Here is a 23,160-nt window from a genome sequence, read left to right on the forward strand (position 1 = left end):
TATATATCGGTGAAGAAATCCACAATGCCTCACCACAGGTTGAGAAGCCAATCCACGCGTCACTGATGGCGTTGAGAGCTACGTCTATCTTTGACTTCCTACATGTTGTGGTGTGTCTTATCCCACAACCTTACGAGGCCTATATTGCTCCCACTGTTGAAGTAAAACGGTTTAAAATATTTGGATACTGAAATAAAACAGTAAAAAACTTTAAAAATATCTTCATATCTACATAATACACTTTAATGTCTACAAATATGAACTCACACATACCTAATCAGGGTGAAATTCAAAAGTCAAGCTTCTCAGTCAGATGAAGGCGTAAACTGGGAAGGGGATATTGCAGTGAAGACATCATGGGTGTGCTATCTTGGGGTAGAATCTCCCAGGACACAGTCTGTACTCATTGCATGACCACACAAAATTGCAAACATATTTTGTGACTATGTCATAAATTCAGGACTGTTAAAGTACTTTACATGCAGCTGGTGTCCCTGTTTTCCCCTGTGTCCCGAAGCACGTTGCTTGGCAGGAATCTTTAATCTCTAATCTGACTTGTATCGAGGGTGCAGTTTGGCTGTTCTTAGCCAAAGACCACAGTGAAACAGGATCCTGGCAATAGTACCCTAAAATAATAGGAAAACTTATAATTGAGAAGTGCTTGTCACAGTAAATTTACAACTGGCCTATTTCTTTTACGCAGTCAAGCCACCAAAGCAGTTTACTGTTAAGGTCAAGGTTTAAAAGATTTTACAGATTTCAAGGGGTTTCAAGAGGTATTTATGAACAATATGTTTAGGATTTTAAAAAATCACTTTCCTACACTAAAAAAAAAAATATCTGCATTTCCTTATAAAACAATGATTGATTCTGGTTATGATAATCCTTCCTGAAAAGTATATGATACAAGTTATCAAAGAGAGGAAAGTGTGCTGTAACACCATCACTGTGTAAAATGATAAAGGACAGTAGAAGAAACAATTATGTGGTAATTAAAATTAAATGTATACTTTATATTGATTTGTAATTGGATTTTTTATTTATATATATATATATATATATATATATATTTACTGATATGTTCTCTTGTTTACTCTGATTTAAAAATGCAGTGTTCAAGCCATGGTAAAATCCATGATATGGTAATAGCTATTACAGGAACACAAAATGTGTTCAACATGTGAGCTATGAGTAAAATCATGGATGCACCCATAGAAGAATGTTATTTATGTTGCTTAGCAAAGTTCAGAGAGTAAAGTTGTTGCAAGCTTTTCATCTACATGTTTAAAAATAGCTAGTTATAAATACTATAACCTAACCCAAACCCACACTCTCAAGCAGACAACTTTCTGCATTTTTACAATTTGGTCCCCACAATGGTGGATAAACCTGTACACACACACACACTGTGTTATATTGGTAAAACTTTATAGTAATAGTAAACAGTAAATAGTTGCATTTGCTGACATTAGCTAATACATTATGGATTAATAATCAACACTGAACAATATATTTGATTTAACAATGAATATATAATTTTATAATGTTATAATTTAACAATGAAATAATAGGCCTATATAATATAATATTATAATATATAATGTACTACAAATGAACGCAAATAAACAGTGTATATATATATATATATATATATATGAATTAAAACAAACTTAATGCTGTAAAAGAGGTTGTTCATTGTTGGTACCTGTTGCATGAACAAATGTTAACGAATTTAAACATCGTAAAATGTTCCTTTTGTTTTAAATAGAAATGCTTTAATTAAAAACTGGGCTGGGCTGGATTGATGATGAGAGTTTAGTGGATGTCATAATATTTCATAAAAATAAATTAGCTCGGTCGGCGCCAACAGCCTTGTAGGCAGCACGCCGACATGCAGTGTCATTGTGCATCGGGTCCGTGTTCGAATCCAGACTCGAGGACCTTTCCCAATCCTACCCCCCTTTCTCTCTCTCCCACGTCGCTTTCTGTCATGTCTGATCTGTCCTATCGCAAAAATGCCCAAAATAAATGTTTGCCCAAAACTTAGTGATTCAAAAGTTTTCAAATGATTTAACAAACAACCCAGTCGGTCCTCATTTATGAACAACTTTAAAGTTAATTAGCATGTGTTCAGAGCATGTGTTATCAAGAAATGTCTTGTAATATTCACGTCGTAATTTGATTCATGATTCCCGTTACCACATTTCCCGAATAATGTAAAATTACTCATTTATTTCATAGTTCCTTCATCAAAAGAGTATTTGCCGCAGGTAGTAATGATTTTTAAAGCCGGAGCAACAGGCAGAGGATGGACTGCATAGCCATAAAGTGGGTGGGCACATTCTGACCTTATCCCTTAGCTATAAGTGTGGAAACGGTCTTGTCCATGCAGACTTTGCGAGACTTATGAGTGTGCTGAATATGCTTCCTCTGACAGCAATGAAATTACAGATGGTGAGTGTGATGATGGTCTGCCTGCGACACTTAACGCGAACTTTTGCTCAGTTTGTTCAGTCTTTTTGTTGTTGTTGTTGTGTGCTGATGCTTTAATATTCAGGGACATAATGTTCAGTCCAGAAGCGTTAAGTGAATGAATCAGCTGATTAATTAGTCTTTTCGTTCGAAGTATATAAAAACTTTAGCATTTGTTGAATCATACTGGCTTGTTCGTAGTCAGAACGCGCGAAAAATGAAACATAATTAAGTCCCATATGCTGTCTGGTTACTCACTTGGTTTTGAGACAGAGATGTCATTTACCTTGCTTAATTTACGCAGAATAAGCCTAGGTTTCACAGTGAGGTTATTGTGTGTCGAGTGTCCCTTGAGTATTTGCATGGCTCTGCTTTCAGTGGAACATCTCTTTGATAGGAAATGTTGCAACACTAGGTTTATATTAACACTAATATTAGAGCTATTTATCTAGATCTATTGTTTGCATTGCACTTGATATTACAGTTTGTATGTTACACTCAATTAAGTAGTGTAATAATATTTACATAAGTGCATTGAGCTTATTATTAGTCATACTAATTAACATCATAAAGAACCTTGCAATTTTTATTATTTTTATTATGTTAATGTATAATTTTTATTTATTTATTTTTTCTAAGGGTGTTTTAAATGAGTTGAAAGTATTTAAAATATGCATCTAATTCGCACCCTGGTGTAAAGAGTAACATTTATTGCAAAAAAGAGTTTTGCCATTTTTGTTTTATTCATAAAGACAATGTTAGTGAAGATAGGAAACATTGGAGAGGAGAGTGTGATAAGTACTATGTGAAGTCTTGTGAGACTCTTTGGAGTCTCGATATGAGCCTTACCTTAAACCTAAACCCTACCTCTGCCCATACCCATAATGCAAACCCTAATCATTATAGCTGCAAATACAAATCCCTTGTTAGACTCGCAAAGCATCAAGTGTGATCACAATGGGTACATTGACCATATGCTTTATAATTTAATATAGGTGCATATTCAGAGACCTGATACAAAGTTTGATATGTATGGTTTTGTCTCTTTCAGGTTGTGTCTGTGTTTTGTTTTTGTACAGCTCTATACAAATTGTGACTTGTAGGATCTGTAGTTTCCTGTGATGTGCTTTGCATGTGTAGCTCTTTGTGGTTCTGCAACATTATTTGCATGAATCCATGTTTTGGAGATAATTATCAAAATTATCAAACATCAATGGACTTTCCATGTGTATTTTTTAGGAAGACTATATATGACTATATAATGTGGAATCCCATGGAGGCTCTAGAATAATGGTGGTTGAGCTGGGGTATAATATGGAAACAGTGGGGTTGTTATCCAAGAGAGGTTATCCGTTATTGGGAGAGTGTGAAAGAGTCTGAACTTCCCTAAATGATATCTCTCTATTTGGCTGTTGCCACAGTATCACCTTGAGGATGTATAAAGAGGTAGTTCTTAAAATAAGCACATTTTGTTTTCACCTGTTTGCAGAGGCCATGACTACGTTAAATAAGTTATGAACACAATGTCAGAACCAAATAGCAGTGAAAGGAAGTAGAAAGTGAAATCTTCCTCTTTCATTTAGGGCTAGTAGTGCCAGTCCAGCTTAAGGCCATTTTTAGAGCTTGCAAGGAGCACTTGAGTACAAATCCTGTGAAACACGAGTCATGACGCCCAATAAAAAATAAAAAATAAAAAATTTTTAAAAGGCTCAAAGCTCTGTACAAACAAGTTAAAATGGCTTATCAAATATTTTTTATCTCATATTTGCTTTTGTTAACACTGTCAATTATACCAACAAACGTTATACTCAATTAAACCTTAATATCCCATTGACATACAGTACATTGATAGAATGTTTGCCTTTCAAAGTAAAACCAACAACAATAACATGATTATAATACTACATTTGCAGGGTATTTTGCCTTGCATTTATATATTCATATTTTTAAATTTCCAGGATAAAGAGAATAATAGAGGTAATATTTGTGTATGTTAATGATTTATTAATTTATATTTATTTATATACGCCAATAAATTTTATAATGAATGGATAACTGAACTATTCCTTTAACCATCCCAAAGTTTAAAATGACTTTTTTTTTTTTTTTTTTTGTGGCTTGTTTTAATTAAAATCCAGTGGGAACTTGTTTTCTTCTGTGCTTTATATGACAGGCTGATGGCTTAATGATGAGGATGAAAGGAGAACCACAGCCTTGTTTGCTGCTAGGTGTCCCAGACAGTGAATGGATAGTCCACAGGGCCCAGAGAAAGAGCTGGGGAGATTTTTAGGAAGGGTTCAACTGTCTTGTAGGTCTGAATGATGTAACTCCATAACTTGTATTAGAAAGCTTTGCAGTATCCTAGGAGACCACCTGCAGATCCTTAAAAGTTTCCACAGCTAACTTTTAACAAGCTTGTTAATCAGAAATAAATGGTGATAATTTGAGAATTACATGACTTGTACACACACTCTCTCATCCTTTAGCTATGTATGTGCATGTTGAATGGTCTTCCATCAAAATTGTGTTAACCAATATCTTGTATTACACTTGGATCTTTTAGTATCTTGTTTTATGCTTCCACTCTCACTGTCATAGAACAAAGAGGTTTCTCTAAGAGCCTTCTGTCTGCCTGAGATAAATGTAGGTTACCTTGAAATCAAGCATTTTTATTCAGCACTGACTCAAGGTCACTGGTTTCTTTGTGAGTTTCCTTTAGATCATTTGAAAGGTGTAATTACAACTGTCAGAGACTCCATAGTAGTATGTAATTTGGGTTAGAGTACTGTACACATCTTCGTCAAATGGCAACCTTTCTCAGAGTGCCAAAAGGCTAAAAAGTTCACCCTGGTTTTCCACAGTTTGACTCTATATATGTGGCATTCACCATGCTAAATAATGAGTTAAAGGGCTTAATGATTTCCTCACTGATTTCCACCACCTGCTGTGGAGAACACAAGTTTTGGTTTGGAGACTCAGCAGAGAGATTTATGGGTGGCATCCTTTCTCTCTCTCTCTCTCTCTCTCTCTCTCTCTCTCTCAATTCAATTCAATTCAATTCAATTCAATTCAATTCAATTCAATATGTGCTTTATTGGCATGTCAATTGTTACAATGTATTGCCAAAGCGTAGTGTTTACATTAAATATAGAACAAATATGTATTTAAAAAAATAAAAAAATAATATTAATAAATAAATGCATGTATATATAATTAAACAAAATAGAACAAATCAGTTCTATGAATTCTAGAATTCTATGAACAATTAAAAATTTAGTGTGTGTGTTTGTGGGCGCACCACTGATTTGTTGACTCCTCCCTCTTTTTGTGACAGGCGTCAATGTACAGTATCTTGCTGCTAGTAAGATACAATCTTGTTTTTCACCTAATAAATATTGAAGTTGTGTTTTCTTGTTTAACATTTTGAAGTCAGGGCAAAGTGTTTCAAATTTAGGATAAAATGTCTTTCTAATTTCTTCATACTTAAGGCAGCTGGTGAGGAAGTGTTGCTCTGTCTCCACTTCCCCATGGGCAGATGCGGCTCTCTTTGGGCAGCCAGTGCTGTCGATATCTGCCCATCTTTATAGTCAGAGTATGGTTGCTCAGTCTGTACCTCGTCATTTGTCTTTCACTATACTCAGATATTATGCAGTTATGTAATCTCTATTTAGGACCAAATAACATTCAAATTTACTTTGTTTTTCTGCTGTTTCTTTCCAATAGGTTAGATAATTTTCTTTTTGTGCTTTTATAATTTGGTTGGGCCGAACTTTTTGGATGGATGTTTCAGTGTCCCTGATGCTGGATGTTGTAAGTCATGTTAGTTTGTTTTTGCAGCTTCAGGACCATCAGAATCAGTGGACTTTTTTCAGGGTTCACTTCATGGTTTTTAAGGGCTTTAAAATGGTAAGAGTTGGGGTCGCTCATTTTTAAGTGTTTCCAAAATGTGATGGCTCATTTCTCAATGCGCATTAGTCGAAGGCATTGGCCTAATTCTGCCCTTGCATGCGTTTGTCTCTCTCCTCTCTCTCTCTCTTTCAATGCTCCTTCATTTGACATGAGCCAAGAGCAGTCACACCATGACCTGTGCGATATCCGGAGCATATTGTTTGTCATGGCAGCAGTGTGAAGGGGAAGTCCCCAGGGAAAATTACTCTCTACTGATGCTTTGTGGAGGATATCTAAGCCATGTCCAGACTTTGCCTCATACTGACTCTGTCAATGCATTACTAAGCATAACATGATAAACACACATCACATTCATTCATACACTTTTCATAAAACACTTTACACTCTAAAAAATGCTGGGTTAAATACAGCCCAGCGCTGGGTAAAATATGGACAAACCCAGCGGTTGGGTTACTGCCCACACGATTGGGTTAAACATTTAACCCAACTGTTGGTTGAAAACAACCCAGCATGTGTTCTGTCCAATATTTACCCAGCAATGGGCTGTATTTAAGCTAGCATTTTTTTAGAGTGTACATACATGCCAGATTGCAAGCTGCATCTCTAAATTGTATTCCTATTTGTTTGTTTTTTTCTTAGTTGTTTGCCATGTGTTTTGCATGGGCCTACCAAGAGATACCCAAGTACCAGCACAGAGACCCTGTGACCTCTAAGGTGCTGCTTTGTGACCAGTGTCCACCCGGCACAGCTGTGAAACGCCACTGCAGCACTGAGGAACCAACTGTTTGTGCCCCCTGCCCAGAAAAACGCTTTGCAGAGCAGTGGCATTGGGGAGACAGCTGTCAACATTGTACATCTGTCTGCAAGGAAAGGCAGATTGTACAAAGGGAATGTAACAGCACTCATGACAGACTCTGTGAGTGTATACCTGGATATCACCTAGTGGTGGAGTTTTGTGTGCGTTACACTGCCTGCTCACCTGGCTTTGGTGTCATTGTACAGGGTAAGTACACTTATTCTTTGTCAACAATGTACTAGCAGATTACACTGAAATACTTCAAAACTGAAATACTTTACTTCACACTGAAATACCTTACTTTCTCAGATCACCTCAGTCCATTTTAGATATAATTATTAGGGAGCTAATAATTCTATTTAATAATACAAATAAATAATAAACTTGAGACTCAGCCAATTAGTTGACCCTGAATTAAACCCATAATGCACCCATGATTTATTTTTTTCTTGTTTTACCATTTTTAGTCCAGTATTCTTCATGTACTATAACCTGTTTCAACGTAAAGAAAACACATGAAAAAACATACATTAGTGGTTGGTCAGTACCTCCCTTAAGCTTTCCAAGGTAGCTGGTTGTGTCAGAGTAGCTGATTGCCAGCAGAACAAGCAGAAGTAAACAGTTCCCTGTTAGTAATGGGGAGTGTGAGTGACATACAGTCATGGCCAAAAATATCAGCACCCTTGGTAAATATGATCAAAGAAGGCTGTGAAAATTAATCTGCATTGTTAATCCTTTTGATCTTTTATTTAAAAAATTCACAAAAATTTAACTTTTCATTGCATAATAAGAATTTAAAATGGGGGGGAAATATCATTATGAAATAAATGTTTTTCTCAAATACACATTGGCCACAATTAACGACACCCTTTTATTCAATACTTTTAAAACCTCCATTTGCCAGTTTAACAGCTCTAAATTTTCTCCTATAATGCCTGATGAGCATAGAGAACACCTGACAAGAGATCAGAGACCATTCCTTCTTCCAGAATCACTCCAGACCCTTTAGATTCCCAGTTCCATGTTGGTGCTTCTTCTTTTCAGTTCACCCCACTCATTTTCTATAGGGTTCAGGTCAGAGGACTGGAATGGCCATAGCAGAAGCTTGGTTTTGTGCTCAGTGACCCATTTTTGTGTTGTTTTTAAGGTTTGTGTTTGGATTATTGTACGGTTGGAGGATCCAAACATGGCCCATTATAAGATTTCTAACAGAGTCAGTCACTTATTGATTTTTTATCTGTAGATATTTGATAGAATCCATGATGCCATTTGTCTAAACAAGATGTCCAGGACCTCCAGCAGAGATATACAACCTGGTCTCATAAAAATACGTACCTCTGCGCACTTTTTGTGCGACACCGTTTTACGTTCCTTGCTGCACATTTCGCCGCAGTTTCAAATAGAAATGTCCACTGAGTGGCGCTAAAACACAGGTTCAATATGTGAACCCTGGCACGTTTTTATTACGTAGATAATGTATTGTATTGCTGTTTTTTTATTACGTTGCATCAGATACGTATTGCGGCGGTTCAGAATTCAAATATCCGGGGACTGTCACTAAAAGTTAATGCTCTATCGTGTTGGAAATATGCCCTACACCAAATCCAACCTTAAACCTAACCGATAGTGTTAACAAATGCAAAACTGATATAAAAACATATTAGCTGATGCAACTGTGCCATTTGAACTTCCTTTTACGCAGATTTTAACTGCTTTGTCGAACCGTAGTTACACGGGATTCGAACCGGTGCTTCTCGTCGCCTAACAAACTTGTCATTTATGAAAACCCATAGATATGAAGCTGGATGTGCGCGATGCTAACGTTCAAAAGCATCAGTTTTCAAATCTCCCAGCATATTAATATTGTTTTGAAGTCATAGCATGATATTATTCAAGTAATTGTGTGAAAATTACACTTTATTAATCGCAACTCTGTAAATTTGTGTGGAAGTGAAACTGCAGTGACATGTACTTATTGGTACGTATTTCATGTCATGCTAAAAAGTGCACCCAGGTACGTAAATGCCATGAGACCAGGTAGGAAATATAGGCCCACAACATAAAAAAATACAGCAGTATATTTCATTGTACACATGGGGTACTTTTTATCCCTGTGTCCACCAAACCCATCTTGAGTGTTTGCTGCTAAAAATCTATTTTTTTAGTTTCATCTGACCATAGAAGCCAGTCCCATTTAAAGTTCCAGTCGTTTCTGATAACTGAATATGCTGGAGTTTGTTTTTGGATGAGCTAGGAAAATACTTCTTGAATCCCTCCCAAACAACATGTGTGATGTAGGTGCTGTTTGACAATTTTTTTTAAGGTTTTCTGACCCCGAGACTTAACTATTTTCTGCAATTCTCCAACTGTGGGCCTTGGAGAGTCTTAGCCACTCAAACTCTCCTTCTCACCGTGCATTAGGATGATATGGACACACGTCCTCTTCCAAGAAGTTTCCTAACATTTTATGTTGATTGGAAATTCTTAATTATTGCCCTGATGGTGGAAATGGGAATTTTCACAGCTCTAGCTCTTTTCTTAAAGCCACTTCACTAATTTGTGAAGCTCAATTATCTTTTGCTGTACATCAGAAATATATTCTTTGGAGGATGACGTGACCCTTCGGCGGCAATGCATGCATAGTCCTTTGCTCTTTGTCAGAAATGATATATATCCTGTCAGTAAATTTTGAACCACTCTTTATTTAGCTCACTATGAGTCAAGGACAGCCGGAAAAGAGAGAGTGAACATTCGCCAGTAAAGAAAAAATTAAAAGATTCCACCATCTCCAGAGAGGATCTTGACGCTGCTATAGCTAACGGTATCAAGCTAGCACTTAAAGAGCAACAAAGTACTCTTGATTCGGTAGTGGCTTCGACTGTAAGAGAAGCGATAGACTCTGTACTGACCCCAGCACTCCGTGATCTACATTTGGATATACAAACGACCAACGATTCTGTAAGTTGAAAAGCTAGCCATCGCGGCGAAACAGACACGTGACCGGGTCAATTCCATTCAATCAGCTGCACGTGAGGATATGAGGACAGTCACAAACTTAAGAAATCAGCTGGAGCAACTCACAGAAAAAATTACGGATATTGAAGATAGGAGCAGGAGAAATAACGTACGACTGGTGGGGTTGCTGGAAGGGGCAGAAGGCTCCGATGCAGCTGGCTTCCTCAGAGCTAATCTTTCCATGTGGATCCCTTCCCTGAAAGGCAGTGTCATTGAGATTGACGGGGCCCATCGCGTGTATGACGGAAGGAAAAACTCCAATCGGCAGCGTACACTCATCTTCCGTGTACTAAGATGGCATGACAGATCGGCGATCCTGAAGGGTGCTCGGCAGGCATATCCGGTGAAATATACGCGGGGCAATGTCACGCTACAATTTTTTCCCGACTTTAGTCCAGCCACAACTACCAAGAGTAAGTGCTTTAATCCAGTCTTGAAGAAGATGACAGCACTTGGTCTCCAGCCCTTCCTCACCTATCCGGCGGTAATTAAACTATGGCACAAAGGAGCAGATGTTCGACTCTCCTCAAAAGGCGGAGGATTTTGTTACTTCACTGTCACTGAAGACGTATTCTGCAGCGCTACAAAGCATCGGGAAGGCGTCGGCTACCGTCTCCATCCTCTCAGCTCAACGAGGGAAAATTAACGATGAGGTCTGTGGTGATCCTAACTGCCCTGAAGAGGACAATAACAAGATGGTCATGGACACCATCATTCCTCCGCTGATTGGTAAATAATAATGATTTATTTTCTTTATTATTATTATTATTCAGGCTGATGGAGAGCAGGTTCAATCACTACGCTTTTGGCTCAGTGGGCCTTTTGGGGACATGTTTTGCTTTGAAGTGGACTGGTCACGCATCAATATTTGTTTCTGTTGTTTATGCAGACCTACACTCTTGGTAATGTGCGGTCTGCTTTGATTTTTATACACAGTTGTTTGTCGTTCCTTGTTTTGTTTTTTGTTTTTTCTATGCCCTTCAACAGACATCAATACTTTTATTTATTCTGCTTTTCTTTTAAAAGGACTATGCATCTAGGTGGATTGGTATCTAGGATACATACAAATGTTTACATGGTTTTGTTTTTCTTCACTTAGACATAATCTTGTCATTGCGAGCACACAATGCATGTTCTGAATATCTTATCATTGAATGTGAATGGCCTAAATTCTCCTATTAAGCATACCCGGATATTAGAGTAATACCGTAAATCGATTTCCTGTACCCTGATACAAGAGTCTCATTTATAACAATGCGATGTGGCACGTTTTCAAAACAAGTATTACAAACTGGCAGCCTTCTCTTGTGCTCCTAATAAAACTAAGAGGGTGCTTATCTTAGTCAGTTGGAAGTTACATTTAACTATTGAACATACTGGGAATGATGATGAAGGTAGATTTGTTTTTATACGCTGTAAAATACATAATGACAGGTTAGCACTGGTCTCCATTTACTGCCCGAATTTTTCACAAATATTTCCAATATATTACTTGAGCAGATTGATTGTCCTTTAGTGATGGGTGGTGATTTTAATGCTGTTTTAAATCCTGCACTGGATAAATCTCACCCTGATACTACAGCTAACCCATCCTCTAAGTTATTGAATAAATTTATCTCTGAACTTAATGTAATCGATCTTTGGAGAATCCAGAATACTACATCTAAGGACTTCACTTTTTTTCTAAAAAGGGTGGAACGTCTGATGGGAGGACCTTTCAAATTTTGTAACAACACACCCTCATGGCACAACTTTATTTTTTAATGTTGAAATCAGCCATTTGTCCAGCCCTCTTGGTCTACATTGGGCAGAAACACATGCGGTGACTTTTATGATAAGCCAGGGACTCTGCTCACTTCAAGAACTAAGAACTAAGTTTTGTTTACAGCATCATCATATTTTGTCTTTTTTCAGTTACGTTCTGCTCTCAACGCCTATGGAAATCCCTGGGCATCCTTTATTTCCTCTCATTCTATTTGGGATTGGATCGCACCACCCTCTAGTCGGCCATCTGTTTCTTTAATATATATAGTAAACTTAATGATCACACTGCAAAGTCTCTTTCTATTAAATCCACTTTTTGGTGTGTTCACACCACGGGAACTAGGAACGGTTTTAATTCCAGGAACTCCGTTTGGAGGAACTAAATTAGCTCCTACTTCAGAGTAGGGTCTAAAACTAGATAGTTATTGGAACTATCCGTGACGTAAGTGTACACCGATTGGCTAAACTCATATGAAAACGCCCTCACCTGCCATGATTTAAAACACTGTGTAAACATGTACTGTGTAAACATTTTATCATACTGAGAGCATTTATAAATGGCATTTACCTGAAGACTTCGTCCACGGCGTTTTGTGCTTCTATCAGCCTCAATGAACTGTAGCACTGCAAGTTGTCATTGGAGATTCGACATCCTCCTTTCCGTTCTTTCAATCGCTTGCCGTATACGTCGAAATTCCATGTCCATTATTGTGAAACCCGCGAGACATTGTGAAACCAGCTCCGATCACAGCATCCTCCATCCTCCTGTTGTTAACGTTGTTCTTCTTTGTTTATGTTGTTGAACGTCGAGTACAAATGACGTCGCTATCGACCGGCTTACGTCACTTCTTAGTACCCACTGTCAGTGCGAATGCAACCCTTTAAATGGTACTGGGAAATAGTTTGCACAAAATCGTCCCAGTACTTTAGTACTGTTCTTTTAGTTCTGGAACTAAAGCAGAAAGGCCCTATAGTTCCAACTCTAAATGTGAACCCACATCTTACATTTCTTTTTTATCTACTCTTAATCTTACACATCTGTCAGAATCAGACTCTGATTCTTTAGCTAGGCCTTTATCACTTATTGAATTAGAATCATCGATTAAAGTTGTGAGCAAGGGGAAATCCCCAGGCCTAGATGGTATACCATTTGAGTTCTACTTGACCTCCTGGTCCGATTTGGGGCCACTTATATGATGCAATATTCGATCCTTTCCTTTCCTTTCCTTTCCTTTCCTTTCCTTTCCTTTCCTTTCCTTTCCTTTCCTTTCCTTTCCTTTCCACAAAACTTGTTTGAATGGATGTTGTTTTGTTGATTTGGAAAAATAAAAAGTTGATCACAAAATAAAAAAAAAAAAATATATATATATAAAGTATATATATATATATATATATATATATATATATTCTTTTGTTTTTCTCATTGTGATGGATGATTAAGGGAATTTGGGCTTTGTTTTCCCTCCTATTTATATTTCTGTGAAACAGGAAGCCATGGCTGGATAATTTCATGTTCATAATCACCCTGGAGTGCTCAAAATTTTTAATATGAATGGGAATATACTTCAGAGCTATTTTACTCATAAGAATTTCTAGGGGTGAGAAAAACATTTATTTCATAATAATATTTCCCCCCATTATAATTCTAATTATCCAATAAAAGGTTAGATTTTTGTAATTTTTTTAAATAAAAGATCAAAAGGATTAAAAATGAAGATTAATTTTCACAGCCTTCTTTGATCATATTTACGAAGGGTGCCAATATTTTTGGCCATGATATCACATTGGCCACCCCACCCAGACTCCAGCTTGAGTCTAATGGGGATTATCTGTCACATTCTCAAAAATTATGTTTAATTCCAGATGGGGTTTTTTCCCCCCCTCATTACTGCACCAATGTTAGTGTATATTTTATAGTAACCAGTGAAGATGGTTTAATTTGGGCTCTTATTAATTTCCAAATACAGTTTGGATTATGTTCCATTATTTGTGGGATTTTCATAAAAATATGAATAAAGGATTTTTTTCTTAGTCAAGTCACCTTTATTTATATAGCGCTTTTAACAATACAGATTGTGTCAAAGCAGCTTTACAGTATCAAATAGGAAAATAGTGTGTCGGTAATGCAAAAGGAAAATAGTAAACACTCAGTTTTCAGTTAAAGGCAGTTCATCATTGAATTCAGTGATGTCATCATCCAGCTCAGTTCAGTTCTAATAGTATTTGTGCAATCAAGTCGACAATATCGCTGGAAATTAAGTGTCCCCAACTAAGCAAGCCAGAGGTGACAGCCTCTTAGGCCTATCTCATTGTTACAGATGCATCTGGGGTGTATATTTTTGTTTTCAATATGTGATTTTAAGAAATGTTAACTAAAAAATATAGGTTGGGCAGTTCTACTTTCACCATAAGATGAACCTCTTTTGGAAACTCTGTGAAGTCCTCTTCTTGGTTTATATTGTTTGGGATTTTACATATTAGCATAACATTGACCCCAAGTATTCATTTTTGATCCTGCTTTATTTGTGCTTATGGATATCAATGATATCTAAAGTAATGAAGCCTAATAAAGATATGTATATTATTGCTATTCCAGAAAATCACATTTTTGGATTTTTACTTGATGAATAATAAGGATAATGGTGGATAATGAAATCACAATGACTAGATGTCTTTAAGATTTTGTCTGGTAAATGAATAAATGTAAATGTAAAAGATGTTTATGATTTAAAATATTTGTAAAACAGACACCTGAAAGACATCTGTCAGACGTTTATACACAGCAGATGCTTTCCAGATCAAGAGATCTTTAACATCTTGCAGACATGCGTGTGCTATCTGGGTACTTACAAACAAAAATTTTGTTCTAATATAAATGTTTTCTAAATAAATATAAACATGCCAACAGTTATAAATTAGCATAATAGATGCACAAAACATCTCCATAAACATGCTTTCCACAAAATGTCTCTTTTACAGTCAGTTCCTCAATAAGCTGTTTTTTTTCTTTGTTTGTTTGTTTGTTTGTTTTTTTACATCATTGCTACTATGAAGTAAAACTTGGATTATTGTCACTTATTTATGCAGTTTGTAATAAAAAACATTCAGACACAGGTTTTATACATAGTTAAAGAATGAGACCCACAAGTAAATATATAGTTAGGTCCATTTTGGACACAGGCAAAATGTTTATTATTTTAGCTGCTGACCAAAACATATTCAGTTATAGTTCCAGTTATATAATGAATATGGGCTAAAAGTTCACACTCTGAGCTTTAAATTGAGGGTATTCTCATTAAAATTGGAGGAAAGGTTAAAGGATTCCTATTATGCTTTTTCACTTTTTGAATTTTAGTCAGTGTGTAGTGTGTATGTTTGGGCATAAAATGATCTACAAAGTTACAAATCTCAAAGTCCACTCCAAAGGGAGATAGTTTAAAAAATTTTTTTCAAGAACTACAACGAACGGATCGTTTGGACTACAGCCTTGTTTTCCGGTGTTTGTGATATCACAGAGCGACCCATTAGAATATCATTAAATAAATAAATAAATAAATCCAGCCTACGGAAATTCGAATGGTTGGGGGGTGGGGAGAACTCTTGGTTGAACACTGCACGTTTCAAAATCGAAACCCGGTGCTGGTGTTTTTATATCACTGTATTTCTGAAGGAAACTGACTGTCTTCAGAAAATTATGGATGTTATTTTCATTTCATCTTGCATGTAATGTCTGATAAAGCCGCGTTTGTGAGAGGAGCGCTGCTTTGTGTACAGCGTTACTGGGGAAACTTGGATCTCTACCACTCCAACAGCGCTTCCCACTGGCAGAGAATACATTTTTATATATATGCCACCACAAATAGTGCAAGTCTGTGGGACTATAGTATAAATAAATTCAGCTGTATAACAGTTTCACTGCAATTCATGTTATAATGTTAGAATTAAAGAACAATAAACAATACATATTACCGTTGCACTTATCTGTACATAGTAAATGCAGTTAAGCTGTTGTTGACATCCTATCTAAAACGTGATTTAGCTAAAAAAACAACAACAATAACGTTACCAATTTAATATGTCTTGCAATATCCGTGTGCGCAAAGGTTCTGCGTGATCCTCTTGTTCAATATTATTGGGGTCTGAATTGATATGGCAATATTGACTAACTTGCTGCTTTCGCAAGGGGCGGGGCAATACTGAAACACCATCTAAGCTGTTCTCCAATCACAATGCACTGGGACAGCTAACCAATCACAGCACATTTAGTTATTCGGAAGGTGGGCCTTTGTCAAACCCGGAACTAATCGAACTGTTTGTGCCAGTCTGGGAAGAAAGGTATTGTAATAATGTAAATTATGTGAAAAATAATGCGATTTTCGAACCACCAAGCATGAGAGCATGTTCTAGTTAGTACACCCCCAAAACAAAATCAAGAGATAGCAGAAAAATCAAAATGTACAGTTTGGTACATTCTGAGAAAAAAAAAAAGAACGCACCAGTGAGCTCAGCAACATAGAAAGGCCTGGACGTCCATGGAGGCCAACAGTGGTTGATGACCGGAGAATCCTCTCCATTGTAAAAAAAAAAAAAAAACTTTCACAACATCCAGCCAAGTGAAGGACACTCTCCAGGAGTTAGGCGTGTCACTGTCAAAGTCTACAATCGAGAAGACTTCACGAGAGCAAATACCACATTTTCAAATTCACCACAAGGTGCAAACAAGGCCAGATTAGACTTTGCCAAAAACATCTAAAAAAAGCCAGACCTTGTGGTAGTTTCTGCCGTTTTATGAAGAATCACTCTTGAAGTCTCAGGGTTTTGATGCCAGAGTATAGACTTTATTATCGGCGATAATGCAGTCGAGAGTCTCTGCAGAGAATCTCCTGAATCTGGGTTTGCAAACTCTTATATACAGATTTTTCTCCTAAGGCGTGTTCAATACATTTCCTATATTTTATTGTTTACCTTTTTTGGATGTGCCTCTAGTCTGCTTTTAGGAAGCGGACAGGAGGCCTCCATATACATTAAAGAAGAGGCACCATCGTATACAGTATCTCACAGAAGTGAGTACACCCTTCATATTTTTGTAAATATTTTATTATATTCTTTCATGTGACAACACTGAAGAAATTATACTTTGCTACAATGTAAAGTAGTGAGTGTACAGCTTGTATAATTTCCTGTCCCCTCAAAATAACTCAACACACAGCCATTAATGTCTAAACCGCTGGCCACAAAAGTGAGTACACCCCTAAGTTAAAATGTCCAAATTGGGCCCAAAGTGTCAATATTTTGTGTGGCCACCATTATTTTCCAGCATTGCCTTAACCGTCTTGGGCATGGAGTTCACCAGAGCTTCACAGGTTGCCACTGGAGTCCTCTTCTTCTCCTCCATGACGACATCACAGAGCTGGTGGATTTTAGAGACCTTGCGATCCTCCATCTTCCGTTTGAGGATGCCCCACAGATGCTCAATAGGGATTAGGTCTGGAGACATGCATGGCCAGTCCATCACCTTTACCCTCAGCCTCTTTAGCAAGGCAGTGGTTATCTTGGGGGTGTTTTTGGGGTCGTTATCATGTTGGAATACTGCCCTGCGGCCCAGTCTCCGTAGGGAGGGGATCATGTTGGCATTCATGGTTCCCTCAATGAACTGTAGCTCTCCAGTGCCGGCAGCACTCATGCAGCCCCAGACCATGACACTCCCACCACCATGCTTGACTGTAGGCAAGACACACTTGTCTTTGTACTCCTCACCTGGTTGCCGCCATACATGCTTGACACCATCTGAACCAAATAAGTTTATCTTGGTCTCATCAGACCACAGGACATGGTTCCAGTAATCCATGTCCTTAGTCTGCTTGTCTTCAGCAAACTGTTTGCGGGCTTTCTTGTGCATCATCTTTAGAAGAGGCTTCCTTCTGGGACGACAGCCATGCAGACCAATTTGATGCAGTGTGCGGCGTATGGTCTGAGCACTGACAGGCTGACCCCGAACCCCTTCAACCTCTGCAGCAATGCTGGCAGCACTCTGGACGCTGAGCAAGTGCACTCAACTTCTTTGGTCGACCATGGCGAGGCCTGTTCTGAGTGGAACCTGTCCTGTTAGACCGCTGTATGGTCTTGGCCACCATGCTGCAGCTCAGTTTCAGGGTCTTGGAAATCTTCTTATAGCCTATGCCATCTTTATGTAGAGCAACAATTTTTTTTTTTAGATCCTCAGAGAGTTCTTTGCCATGAGGTGCCATGTTGAACTTCCAGTGACCAGTATGAGAGAGTGAGAGCAATAACACCAAATTTAACACACCTGCTCCCCATTCACACCTGAGACCTTGTAACACTAACGAGTCACATGAAACCGGGGAGAGAAAATGGGGCCCAATTTGGATATTTTCACATAGGGATGTACTCACTTTTGTGGCCAGCGGTTTAGACATTAATGGCTGTGTGTTGAGTTATTTTGAGGGGACAGCAAATTTGCACTGTTATACAAGCTGTACACTCACTAGGGGTTATTTGTATAAAATATAAATATATTTGTATATAAATTTGTATTCATTATTTGTATCTGTATCTGTATCTGTGACGATCTCAAAATTATTTGTATCTGTATCTGTATTCGGATAGATCCGGAAGTGGGCGTGGCTTAAACCGGAAGTTCGTAAAATTACATGAAAATACCATTTTAAATGCAAATCTGTTCAATTCGTAGTTTTCATTTAACAAATATGCCTTGTATAACTAAAGAAAGTATTATTTTTTTAATTAAAATTATAACTTTGTAAATATCTTCTATTTAAAACTTTATCAAAAAAGAAAAATAACTTCTTATTTTCCAGTGAAACTTTGTGTACAAATTTGACAAGAGACAAGCATCCATAATCTTACAGTGGGGCAAAAAAGTATTTAGTCAGCCACCAATTGTGCAAGTTCTCCCACTTAAAAAGATGAGAGAGGCCTGTAATTTTCATCTTAGGTATACCTCAACTATGAGAGACAAAATGAGGAAAAAATCCAGAAAATCACATTGTAGGATTTTTAAATAATTTATTTGCAAATTATGGTGGAAATGTTTTCACACACTGTTGCTGGTATTTTGGCCCATTCCTCCATGCAGATCTCCTCTAGAGCAGTAATGTTTTGGGGCTGTCGCTGGGTAACACGGACTCCAAAGATTTTCGATGGGGTTGAGATCTGGAGACTGGCTAGGCCAATCCAGGACCTTGAAATGCTTCTTACGAAGCCACTCCTTCGTTGCCCGGGCGGTGTGTTTGGGATCATTGTCATGCTGAAAGACCCAGCTACGTTTCATCTTCAATGCCCTTGCTGATGGAAGGAGGTTTTCACTCAAAATCTCACGATACATGGCCCCATTCATTCTTTCGTTTACACGGATCAGTTGTCCTGGTCCCTTTGCAGAAAAACAGCCCCAAAGCATGATGTATGAAGGTAAATTTGGTGCAAAACAACTGAGCGTCCGTGACAGCAGAATTTGTAGTTGTAGAGAAGAGTCACACATGTGTATCAGTAAATTTGAGGCCACAGACAAAAGTTGCAAACTTTTTGCAAGCTTTTTTCTCTCTCCCACAAACACAACACAACAGATACACCTTCTCGAATCCTTCATTGCAGATACACAAATCCTATTCTACGGATCACAAATCAAGAAACTCGTACGCTCACATGTTTTGCTACTATTGCTGCAGCGAATATGGTGCAAAACACACTCACACACCTGCATCAAAAATGTGAAGTCGCGGACGAATTTTGTACATCCGCGAATTAGTATTTGAATCCTTGCAATGAGATTTGCACACTTGTAGAATGTTTTCTTACATATATATTTTTTCTTGGATGCTTTTTCTAGCACAAACACAAGTTCATAACGACAACGGCTTGAATCTGCTGCTACGAGTCTCAGATGCTGTTTTTCACTTGCAAATGACAAGTTTCGCGCACTCTCCCTTTTGCACCACATATCTGTGTGACAAATGGTGCAAAAGTGATTTGTGCATCTGTAGAGGCAGCGGCGGCCCTCTGCAGAGATCAGAGAAGTTCAGCCAATCAGAAGCTACACTGTATCCGGTTTTTGTTATTCTTTATAGTTCTTCGGTTTTTTATGATCAAGTTTGTGGGTCTTATCGTCTGCAACGTCGAGGGTGTATTTTGGAGCCATCGCGACAGTGATTACATCAGCTGGTAAGTTGAGTTAAAATCAGTTATTCGAAGTAAATTTTTAATCAGGGAAGCATAATTCTACACTGCCTTTTTATCGCAGGTTATGTCAGACGTTACATAACAGCGAGCTAACGTGAAAATAGTAAAGAAAAATGAGTTAAGACACACCGCTGTTATACATCTTTTGTATTTTATTTTCAGGTTTTAGTCTATTGGTAATGTCACCTGCAACGGAGGTGTATTGGAGTCTTTTCCTGTGATTGAATCATAGAGGTGGTAACAACAGGTGAGTAAGCTGCCATCAACTACTATATTAGCTGAATTAGACACTGGCTGCTGCTCACTAACCCACAGAACGGGTTGTATAGGAACGGACTAGCAATATATGGGAAGTTTGGCTAAGAAATATTATGAATGTTTATTTTATTATAACCTGTAAGTTCTGTTATTGTATGGTAGTTTTTTTTTTTCTTTCTTTCTTTTTGTCTTGCCATAAACTAAAATAACACTAACAGGATTGTGACTCTGTTACAGGAGATTGCTCCAAGCAAAAACAGGGATGCTGACTATGAAGGGCAGAATCACAATATGGCCAGCTGTCAATTTTATTGAAATTAGGTAACCCAAAATACATTTGATTTTACATTATATTTACATTCATGCTTTTGCCAGATGCTTTAATGCAAAGCAAACTGTGCTGCATTATGTACACATTTTTATTGAGTTAAGTTACCCAAACAGTATTTTCAATTACTGCTTTTTTATTATTATTATTTTCTAGTTTGTAGTCTGGATCATGTCATCTGCAATACATTCCAGTTGGAGGCTTTTTTTGTGATTGCTATTGTTACAGGAATAACATCAACTGGTAAGTTAGCCGAAGTAAACTAGTTAGTTTTTTTTTTTTTTTTTTTTTATCGTTATCCATTCCCTTGATAATCAACCCCATTATTTCAGCAATATAACACTAAGCTCACAATGTCAAATGCAGAAACGTTAATTCATATGACCTCGAGGCTAGACTATTGTGATGCTTTATTGGGTGGTGGCTCTGCACATTTAATAAACAAACTACAGTTGGTCCAAAATGCAGCAGCTAGAGTTCTTACTAGAACCAGGAAATATGACCATATTAGCCCGGTTCCGTCAACACTGCACTGGCTCCCTACTAAACATCATATACATTTTAAGATCTTGCTAATTACTTATAAAGCCCTGAATGGTTTATCTCCTCAGTACTTGAGCGAGCTCTTATCACACTATAATACTACACATCCGCTGCGTTCTGAAAACTCTGGCCGTTTGATAATACCTAGAATATCAAAATCAACTGCGGGCGGCAGATCCTTTTCCTATTTAGCGCCAAAACTCTGGAACAATCTACCTAACACTGTTCGGGAGGCAGACACACTCTGTCAGTTTAAATCTAGATTAAAGACCCATCTCTTTATCCTGGCGTACACATAACACACTAATACACTTCTATAATTCAAATCTGTTAAAGGATTGTTAGACTGCATTAATTAGGTCAACCAGAACCGGTTTACACTTCCCATAACACCCAAAGTACTCGATACACCGTTAGAAGAATGGTATCTACGCTAATATTAGTCTGTTTCTTTCTTATTCCGAGGTCACCGTAACCACCCGATCCAGTCCGTATCCAGATCAGACGGTGGATCAGCACCTAGAGATGACCTCTACAGCCCTGAACTTCAGCGGAGACCAGGACGTCTAGATGAGCCCCAGAGACAGATCCCCAGTGAAGACCCTGTCTCCTAGACGGCCATTGGGACAGGACCACGGGAACCAGATGAGTCCTCTGCATAATCTGACTCTGCTGCAGCATGGAACAATCTGCTGGTTCGTTTGGCCAGAGGAGAATGACACACTATCTCGACACACTATTTCCCTGTTTAATACTGTAAAGCTGCTTTGACACAATCTGCATTGTAAAAAGCACTATATAAAGTAATGGTCACTTGACTTGACTTTGACCTACTGTTTGATCTACAGGAATGCATTATAAGTAATGGATTATAAATGTAATTATTTGTGATGGATTATCAACTAATTATGCACCTTCCTTGTAGGTGCGTTCAGAGAGTATATAGTGTTTTTATTCATCTCAAAATGCATACAGCACAAAATCTGGCAGTTAGGGAAAATTCTGTAAACACTTGTTTGAAATATATTTTTTTTCTTGTTCTTGCAGGTTCATTCCGAGTATCAACCCTGGTGGCGTACCATTCAGAGTCACAGATCAGATGGAATTCTGGGAAGAGGGTGCAAAGACAAAGCATCAGCCTGAATCCCCTCATGGTGTTTTTCATCAGAGAGCTTGTCAACTTTGCCAAAATTACTGAAATTTAACACAATACAAACAATTTTTTACTGTATTTTTATTTCTGTGAAGTCTGTTTTGCCATGCTGCAGACACAAAGTCCCCAGGGGACTGTGGTGATGCCTTTTTTCAGCTAGCACATGCTGGAGATGAAGATTTGTAATTTGTATTTTTAAAAAGAACATGTTCAACAATTAAAAAGAATATTATAAAGACAAATGCTAATGAGTTAGTGATCTTTATGGGGTTGGGGTTGTAAAATAATATGGTATACAGTGTTGTACTGCAATTAGATTGTTTTATACAGGTACAAATTTTAAATAAACTAAACAGTACTAATATTGACAATACAGGAACTTTAAATGAGAATACAGTAATAATACATCCAGCTACTGTAAAATTTACAGCAATCTCTTTACAGTGTAGTTTAGGTGCCTATCCGTTGGCACCTGAAAGAGCAGGGGGTAATAATAAAATAATAATTAAAGCTGCGAGCATCTTCCGGAGCGGACAGCAGCAAATACCAATAAAGGTACATTTTCTTTCTTTTTCTGAAATCACTCACTGTTATACTGTACATTTGTTCATAATTTGTAAAAAATATATTAACAAATATATTTAATCGTCTTGTATATGACACTCATAGTAATCTATTTAATTAGCGGGTTTATCTTTTATGAAG

General features: G+C 37.6%; 1 protein-coding gene and 1 long non-coding RNA gene across 3 annotated transcripts in view; both read left to right on the forward strand.

The window, feature by feature from the left end:
• The first annotated feature begins 2,340 nt into the window (after window positions 1-2,340).
• LOC131521605 (tumor necrosis factor receptor superfamily member 11B-like) overlaps window positions 2,341-23,160 on the forward strand; it is a 135,617-nt gene continuing 114,797 nt past the window's right edge. The window contains exons 1-2 of the mRNA XM_058746514.1: window positions 2,341-2,454; window positions 7,021-7,384. Of these exons, the coding sequence (XP_058602497.1) occupies window positions 2,407-2,454; window positions 7,021-7,384 (412 nt within the window). The 5' untranslated portion in view covers window positions 2,341-2,406. The remainder of the gene's footprint in view (window positions 2,455-7,020; window positions 7,385-23,160) is intronic.
• On the forward strand, window positions 19,857-22,772 carry LOC131521608 (uncharacterized). Of its 2 annotated transcripts, XR_009266318.1 has the most exons (6): window positions 19,857-20,155; window positions 20,336-20,420; window positions 20,669-20,752; window positions 20,916-21,002; window positions 21,768-21,997; window positions 22,350-22,772. It is a non-coding gene; the product is annotated as an uncharacterized LOC131521608 (long non-coding RNA). The 2 variants fall into 2 exon arrangements; XR_009266319.1 differs by having other exon boundaries at window positions 19,857-20,420.

Source organism: Onychostoma macrolepis, chromosome 16 (genome assembly GCF_012432095.1).
Source record: "Onychostoma macrolepis isolate SWU-2019 chromosome 16, ASM1243209v1, whole genome shotgun sequence".
NCBI classification, from domain to species: Eukaryota; Metazoa; Chordata; class Actinopteri; order Cypriniformes; family Cyprinidae; genus Onychostoma; species Onychostoma macrolepis.